This window comes from Poecilia formosa, unplaced genomic scaffold (genome assembly GCF_000485575.1).
Source record: "Poecilia formosa unplaced genomic scaffold, Poecilia_formosa-5.1.2 Scaffold542, whole genome shotgun sequence".
NCBI classification, from domain to species: domain Eukaryota; kingdom Metazoa; phylum Chordata; class Actinopteri; order Cyprinodontiformes; family Poeciliidae; genus Poecilia; species Poecilia formosa.
In genome coordinates, this window is record NW_006800481.1 from 266,818 (window position 1) to 275,923 (window position 9,106).

Here is a 9,106-nt window from a genome sequence, read left to right on the forward strand (position 1 = left end):
TAAAAGAGCCAGTTTAAGTGACTTGGGGGCTGAAAGTTCTTCAGTCTGAGGTTCCTTTAGGCAGGGGATCAGTTTGAGGTTTGAATAAATTAATTAATTTATAACTTTTCTTGTAATGATCCGGACAGGTAATGTCCTGCTATGCAAAGTCTATAAATATTTCTTATATCATGCGAAAAATGGCCTTATTTGTATTGTTTTAGGATTATATTAAAAAGAGCAGCTGCATTGATTGAGGGCTGGCTGCAGCGCCCCCTGTGGGTGTCTACTGTATGTTCAGCTGCAGTTCCTTCTCGATACCCCTGCAGTTCCCTTCCTGAACAGGAGGGGGCACTGCTGAGAAAACATCGCTGTAGGAATGACCGCTGAAGCAGCGCCTGTTACGTCCTTAGCAAAGGTTTTTCTGAACAGATATTGCCTAAAGCTAATTCTTCTAGATTTAATAATAATAAAAAAAAACTAACGTAATTCCACCACCAGATGCTATACTTTTTGAACGCAAGATGGCAAATATCAACTATCTGTTAGCTCTTTCGATGGCAGATGCTAGACGCCATAAGTATGAAAACGGACGTTAAATCTATAATTAGGGGCCAGATTACCCAGACAGGTGCGTTGATGTCACACACATCAACGCACCTGTTAGCAACTGTTAAAGTTAGCAACGCAAGTGCTAACTTTATGAAGCAGGAGAGCAATTTAGTAAGTTTTATACACACACGACGAACTAGACTGCACTAAAATATGTTGCAACTACATGGTATGCAAGCTAGCTTATTAGCCACCGTATTTAATGAGTTATAACAGGAGGAACAAAGTATTGTTTACATCTGAATGTAATCAATGTAAAATATAAGAATTTTACAGCTTGAGTAAACCATTGGTGATTTAGGTTTGAAGTCATTATACACAAGCAATTTATTACATTAAATAGATTAAACTGAGATCTGGCTTTAGATCAGAGAATGTGGATTTATTGATCGTTTTTATAGGTTCATAATCACGTAAAACTGAGAGCTTATTTCATCTTTGTAATCAAACAAATGTTCCTACAATGGAGTAAATAGAGAAACAAAATTAGAACAATCTGTTCCAAATGTGTTTTGTGTTCATGGGCTGCCAAAATAAGGTTCTGTGATGTTTCTCTGGTTTTCACAGAATGTTGTTTGAATCACAAATAAATTTCTGAATTTCAGAAATTCATCGAGAACAGAACGATCTCGATGAAGGACAGAATGTGTAAAAGTGTCAACTTCTTCTTCTCAGAGGTGGCAAAAGAGACCATTCAACTTAAATTATATATCACATAACGCTAGAACAAGTGTTAAAGCAATTTATCTTTTATTTTTTGTCAATAACCTCATATTTGTCTTTCATGAATACCATGAATTATCTTACAGTTACTTTATTTACGGTTACAGATGTGCAGAGAAACAGTATCCAGAGGATCTACCCTCCCTGAGTGTGATCTTGATCTATCTGGATGAAGCCCTTTCTGTCATAAAGAGAGCCATCCGCAGCATCATCGACAAGACGCCTGCCCGGCTGCTGCGAGAAATCATACTGGTGGATGATCACAGTTCCAACGGTTTGTTTGGTATCCAATTAGCTGTAGGATTAGTTTGACAACTGAAAATTTTTATTTTTCATTTGAGGTTTTATCTGAAAGTTCTGCTGGAAACAATGTGGGAACCTCTACTTTAAAGATTCAGGGTGATCTTGGTTGTTGTTTTCAGCTCTATGAATTAATATCCTTTTAAGGCACCTGGAGTATAGTGAAGAAATTTGCGGCCCTGGCGTGGACAGTGTTATTCTAAAAGACTCCAGATCCTACTGTGCTCCATTGTTACATGGCAATCCACTGGGCTTAGTACTTGAGTCTTTGTGTCCGCTACTGGTCGGTTCAACTTGGAACCCAATTTTTTTTTCTATTCTGCAAAGTTTTATGTACCTTAAAAAAGGCAGGATGAGTAATCCATAGGAACATTAAGCATTTGTTTAGAACAGCTAAAACCTTGGGTTGCTCTGTGCTTATTGTTTAAAAGCAGTTTTTGAGGCACTTTTTTTTTAAGTTAAATGCTTTGGAAACACTTTGTTTTACAAATGCTTTGTAATACTTTTGTACACTCAAGAAAAAAACAGTAAAAGAATGCAAATCATGTTTAGCTTGAATTAGCGATGCAAACAATTAATCAACTTGCGCTAAATTGTCGATTAGCAGTTTATTGGATTAAAATTCTAATCCAATAAACCCTGTGAACCTCTTTTAGTGTTGTAGTTTTGGCCGCCATCCAGCAGAGGGCGCCACTGGTCACCTCAAAGCGGAGCCGTTGATGTAGAAACAAAGATGGCGGCCATTCCAGAGCGGGAAAGAGAAACTGTCCAAACAGAGTCCGGTATAAATATTAAACAAGCTCCTTAAGTTATCACTTTAATGGCGCTCATTCAGCTACATGACGAAGCAGCGTCAACGTCTCAAACAAAAATGACTGCTGTGCTACAAAGGTGAGGATAATAAGCCAGAAAAGGGGGTAACAGAAAAGAACGTAACAGGATGGAAAAAAACATGACGCCAATTAAGCACCGTTAATTTTGAGGTCTACTTATGAGTTAATACAATTCATGCAGTGAAGTTTTAGCATTCATTCAAGAATGACAGGACTTTTGTATGAAAGTCTCTCTGTTTATGGGAATTAAGTGTTTCATATATCGTTTTAAATTTCACTAAGGGTTCCTAGCTTAAACAGGACCTATAAATGCCTCTGGAATTTTTGGGCGTTTGGATAATGTTCATCCTTATTTCCCCTAAATGTGAGAAGATGAAATCTCCTCCTCAGAAGGTTTTTGTTTTTATTTTGCTGCAGATGATTTATTGGACAAGCTGGACTTGTACATTAGCTCCATCCATGAGGAGCGGCCCGTCTGGTGAAGAAGATTAGGCACTCTGAGCAGCTCGGCCTGACCCAGGCCAGACTGACGGGGTGGAAAGCTGCAGTGGGAGATGTGGTGGCCATCTTGGATGCACACATAGAGGTCCATGTTCAGTGGTTGGTAGAAGGACTTTGCATTCTGAAGTTTTCCATCTTATTTTTAATGTTCTAGTAAAACAGCTTTCTGATTGCAGGGCAGAACCCCTGCTGGCTCGGATTAAAGAGGACCGCACTGTGATACTGACACCAGTTTTTGATAAAGTCGACTTTGACGACCTGATAGTGATTCCTTATATGGCCAATGCTGATGGCTTTGACTGGGCCTTATGGTGCAGGTATGAGGCATTCAGACCCGAGTGGTACGCCTTGGAGGATGAATCCCAACCTGGCAAGTAAGAGTCACTTCAGTCATATTTGTTAGAAAGCCCACACTGTTTATGCTTGGTTTATAGTTTATAGCACATGTGTCAAACTCAAGGCCTGGGAGCCAAATCTGGCCTACCGTAGCTTTTTATGGGGCCCTCTAGGTTCTAAATTACATCAATAAGTCCCTCTAGTTTTTCACAAATCTACAAAATTGGTAAAAAAAAAACAAACAAACATTGAGTTTAAGTGATCAATGCAGCGAGTAATAAAAAGTCACATTTAACATAAACATTCCTTACAAATATTTCTAATTTTGCACCAAAACATCTTTGATTTTGATTGCAAAAAACCCCCCACAAAAACAATCACAAAATCCTGGATGGAGAAGATGTTCAAATTTATTTCATTTTAAGAAACACTTACTGAATGTTGAGACAAACAGCTATTTATTGATATTTTAACAGTTTAGTGGGGTTTACCAATACATTCTGGCAAAACTTTAATAACATTCAGATTTTTCATATGAAATGAAACTGAGTTCACAGTGTTACATTTTACTGTTTTATCATTGTTTGTTTCCAATTTCTCCTATTCTTTATTTGAACCCCCCATATCTTCCTGCTCTAAACCAGAAGCTCAACTCAAACTTCTCCTTTTTAATATTTACAAATATCTCTCTTTGTGCCTCATCTTCACTTTGCAAAAATAAAAATGTCATGGATTTGGTTTACATTTACTTCGGTTGCAGCTATAGCAGTGACTTAATGTTGTCGTTTATTTGTGGCTAAACAGGTTTGTTTTAAGGAGGTTAATTGTTTGTCATATTTATAACTTGCTATAATGAGATTATAATGACATTTCACACTTGGTCCTGATTACTTCACTGTCAGCATTGGTTCATTTTTCACAGCATGTTGGACAACCAGCTCAGTGTTTGGCTCAATTGCTGTAAAATGTTGTTGTTGCTATGTACCGGTTTGTGTTCTGGTGAAGGAGAGCGTCCATGACGGGGAAACAAACAGGTTAAAGAGAAGCACACAAAGCACTATTGACAGAAAGCCTGCTGCAGGACATTTTGTGCAGGGAATATTTATCCTTTGAAGTCTTAAATCAGCTTGGTGTTATTGGTTAAATGTGACCCCACAGGACAGGGGTATAAAAAGATGTTAAAATTGGGAGTGTTGTCAAAACTAGCATCAAAGTCATGTTTTAAAGAAGAGAGAGAGTGCCTCTTCAGCCAATGGTAGTTATTTTACTTTCTAAAATAATGGTTTAAGTATATTTTTTGCCAAAAATGTGATTTGGGACATTATTTCAGGAAGGTGACTATTTGTTTTAGGAAACTAAAGCTGAAGGTAACATATAAACACATTGACCCCAGAATAGATCCCGGAGGAACTCCACAAGTAAGCGAGAAACGGATTCTCTTAAAGTCCCGTCAAACAGAAGAAGCCTGAACTACTCTTATGCAGTTCTTTAGAGTTTTTAATGTTGAAAAAGACGTGTATATTCTCATCTGGAAGAAAATTTTTTTATTTTAAATTTTATTTTATTTTAAATTAAACAGCTTTACATTTACATAATGCATAAGCGTTTAGTCTTAAAATAATTGCAGAACTAATCTCTAGGCTGCATGTAAAGTATTTAAATCAATGCTTCACTGTCTTCGCCACTTAGAATGTCAGCCACTAGGTGGCACCAGATGGAGCCTTTAAGATTTGATTCATCTGTTGTTGTATATTGACTTATCAGTAGTCACTTTCAGTGTTTGATCTGTTTCCTGGTCCCACCAGGAGTCCGTCCGTCATGGGAATACTAGTTGCAGATCGGAAGTTTTTTGGAGAGATCGGAAGCCTTGATGGCGGGATGAAGACATACGGAGGTGAAAACGTGGAGCTGGGCATCCGGGTGAGATTTAAAATGAACTCAGAACCAAAAAGAAACACAATTAAATGGTTTAGACTCGTCTTTTATATGTTACAAGTGTTGGTTTTGTTATATATAAAATGACAATATTGCTGTTCCATTTATTTATTTAGCTCAGTAATTTGTCCCTGCCACATTAAAGTGGATATATGGAATCAATTTTAATACATTTAGATAGTAAACAAATATTACTAGATTTGTACTTTGGAATGATGTAGGGAAAAAAATATTTTAGTAAAAAAAAAAATCACTTTAGCCTCTAATTTTACATTTACAATTTAGCTGATTTGATATTCATTTTAGAATTTTCTGTAATTTATTTTTGACAATTCAATATTTGTTTCTAATTTATTTTACCACAAAAATGGAAAAAAAGGATGACAGTTAAATAATAAAAGTAATGTACAAATATTAGAGATATAAAAAGTAATTAAAAGAAAATTGAATACATTAAATTGGTATTTTTCATTTTTAACTTATGAGATTAATTCAGTCATCTGCCCCCTAGTGGTGGTTTCTGGAACAAACAACTTTCCAGCTTATTAGTGAAGAATTATTAATATTAAAAGTGTGTTTTAGACTCTTGTTTTGCCTTTCTTTGACTGTTTTAAAGTGAGTTTGTGTTTTGGCAGGTGTGGCTGTGTGGAGGCAGCATAGAGGTCATTCCCTGCTCCAAAGTCGCTCACATCGAACGCTTTCATAAGCCCTACGCCCCGGACCTGAGCGCCTTGGTGAGACGCAACGCCCTGAGGGTGGCAGAGGTCTGGATGGACGACTACAAATACAACGTGGAAGTGGCCTGGAACCTCCCCATCGGGGTCAGACGAGACGCCACATTATTACTAACATGAGTTCAATCTTTAGTCATCAAAAATAATCCGATTAGGGTTTAGGAAAGGCCACAAAAGAGTTTAATGAACCAGAAAACGGCCTCATGTGATCTTATTGAATGTGTTCTCCAACAGAATCATGGAATTGACATCGGGGATGTTTCTGAGAGGAAGAAGCTGAGGGAGAGGCTGAAGTGTAAACCCTTCCAGTGGTACCTGGATAATGTTTACCCCATGCTGGAACTGCTGCAGGACCTGCTGGGCTACGGAGCTGTGAGTTAAAAACACTGGGCTTTTAAATCCTCACACAGGGTCTTGATGTGCCAATTAGTTACTGCTAAGTTATAATGGCAGCTAAAGGAAACGGTGTGATATTTTTGAGATGGGGTTCTGTGGAGTAGTTATCAGCAGACAGTATTTTACCTGAATATAAGGCCTGTGGTTGGGAAAACCACAAAACAAATCAAATACAAGCCAGAAAAAAAAATAGAAATATAGGAGATGGGTTTTTTTGTTTTTTTTTAAGAATATTTTATTTTGGATTTTTAGTAGTAACATCGCAGGTATAAACTAATGGGACAAAACTGGTACACAATGAAGCACAATTCAAACAATGAGACATATTGAAAGTAAAATACATTTACAATAATATAACGCAACAACCAAAGAAGGACTGGACGGGGGTGGGTAATCTATAGGGATGAAATAAAATGTATATGAATCGGAAATGGATTGAGACACAGATGGTATCAGATTCGCTCATAAATCTTGTCGAGTCCAGCTCGATTACAGGATCATCAATCAATCCAATGTGCTGGTAGATTTTGCATATAACTTAAAAAAGGCTGCCATATTTTATAAAAAGTCTTGCCTCTATTCTGCATCCAGTAGGTTATTTTTTCTAGTGTCACACAGCTATTAATCTCACAAAGCCACATTTTAATTTGGAGGGGGGAGTCTGATTTCCATTTTGTTGTAATACATTTCTTAGCAATTGCCAAAAGGATTTCTGTAAGTTTCTTGTCACAGACTGTCTATAAATTGGAATTTGTAAAGTTCCCCAATAGACAGATCTCTGGGTCAATTGGAATCATGATGCTGAATGTCTGATAACGTTTCACAAACCCCTTTCCAAAAACCCTGCAATTTACAGCAATGCCAGGTGGCATGGAGGAATGTTCCTTCCTCCATGCCACATCTAAAACAAAGAGGAGATATATTGGAATTATATTTATGTAATTTTTGTGGGGTGACATATAACTGATGTGTAAAATTAAATTGTACTAGTCTAAATTGAGCATTTAGAGTAGATGTGAAACCTTCTCTGCACAAATTATTCCATAATTGCCTCTCAATAGATATTCCCAAATCCTTTTCCCATTTGATTCTGGAACTATCCATCCCATTTATAGCTAAAGTTGACATGAGTGCTGTATACACCCTTGAAATGATTTTACATAACGGCCAACTGGCATGACACATTTCCTCAACGGGAGACATAGATGGTAGCTTCCAACTTCCTTTCTGATTAGCTCTTATGAAGTCTGAAGTTGGAGATAGCCAAGGAAATCTTGTCAGTTTAAACTTCTTTTAACTGCTGTAGTGACATAAATACTTGCTTTTTGTAGCAGTGCTCCAATCAGCAAATTCCCTTCTCCTGCCAGGATCTAAAGTTACCAGACTGAAAAATCTTTAGTAGCAGTCTATTTCTAGCCTTCTAGCCTAAACATTTCATAGGAGATGATTTGCCATTTTACAACCAAGCTCAGCACAAATTGTAAAAATGTCTCTGGTCTACTTGTGGCTTTTGGGTTTTTACACTATCATCATTATAGATAGAAAAGAAGTTGAACATTGACTTTTAAAATTTTGAGATTAATCTAAAAATTGAGGGGGTGGGGGGGTTGTGAAACTTTACTGCCGATAAATTTGAACTTACCCATTATATATGCTAAAAAGCTAGCACCAGTAATCAGTACTGGTTACTGGTGGCCTCCACAGAACTACATGAAACATTTTATTATGTTTGTTTTTTGTGTGCAGCTGATTAATGACCGCTGGCCCGCTGAGTGTGTGGATCAGGGCCCGGCTCCTGGCTCCACACCCATCCTCTATGGATGCCACTTCTTCTCCTCTCAGGTAACGCTCAGCAGCTCACAACATTCAGACTTTTGCTTCTTGCTTCTTGATTTTGTTTTTCTGTCTCTCAGCACTGTTATTACCTCACTGACGGAAAACTTTACATCGGTGGGATCCAATCACACAAATACAGCAGCAACAACTGTCTGGTGGATCCTGGTTCAGGAGTTTCACCAGGACTGTACCAGTGCAACCTGGCCCAGCAGAAGAAACTCCACATGTTTTGGGACTTCAAACAGGTAAAAACAATTTCAATCTAAATATGCAACACAAAGTGTTTTTTTTCTGGAGGGAAGTTAAAGATAAAATAATTTTATTCACAGGGAGGACAGATCCAGAACAGAGACACTAAGAGATGCCTGGAAGTAGTGCTGGGAGACTTGTACCCCAGACTGGTTCTCCAGCAGTGCAGCGGTCAGAGATGGACGATACAACATGTGATTACGGCACAGAAACGGCACATTAATTCAGAGAAACAGGTACTGTGACCTGTAAGGACAGTGCTCCACTAGACCAGGCAACATCCTGGGATTTTTTATTATAGTTCAAGTCAAACAGGATCAGTTATGATTGGACAGTCATGAATTATCAAAGATGAAGGCGTCCCATTTGTTTTGCCACATGGCGAAAGCTCTGTCCTTAAGATGATCTGGCAGCGAGCTGTATCTGCAAACAGAGATGACTTTAAAACTCAGGACAGATGTAAAAAATTAAGTTGCTGTATATCTAGGCTACTCATGTAGAAGTTGAGAAGTCCTGTCAACTTCTACTCATGTAGTTGACAGGACTTCTACATGAGTAGAAGTCATGTCAACTTCTACTCATGTAGAAGTCCTGTCTTCTACATGAAGACAGGACTTCTACATGAGTAGAAGTTCTGTCTTCTACATGAAGACAGGACTTCTACATGAGTAG

At 37.9% G+C, this 9,106-nt stretch overlaps 1 protein-coding gene across 1 annotated transcript in view; it reads left to right on the top strand.

Moving 5' to 3' along the window:
- LOC103129398 (probable polypeptide N-acetylgalactosaminyltransferase 8) overlaps positions 1-9,077 on the top strand; it is a 17,875-nt gene extending 8,798 nt beyond the window's left edge. Inside the window, 10 exon segments of the mRNA XM_007540479.2 lie at positions 1,422-1,588; positions 2,865-2,918; positions 2,921-3,047; positions 3,125-3,322; positions 5,090-5,204; positions 5,855-6,040; positions 6,188-6,325; positions 8,096-8,191; positions 8,263-8,430; positions 8,515-9,077. Of these exon segments, the coding sequence (XP_007540541.2) occupies positions 1,422-1,588; positions 2,865-2,918; positions 2,921-3,047; positions 3,125-3,322; positions 5,090-5,204; positions 5,855-6,040; positions 6,188-6,325; positions 8,096-8,191; positions 8,263-8,430; positions 8,515-8,679 (1,414 nt within the window). The 3' untranslated portion in view covers positions 8,680-9,077.
- The last annotated feature ends 29 nt before the right edge of the window (positions 9,078-9,106 follow it).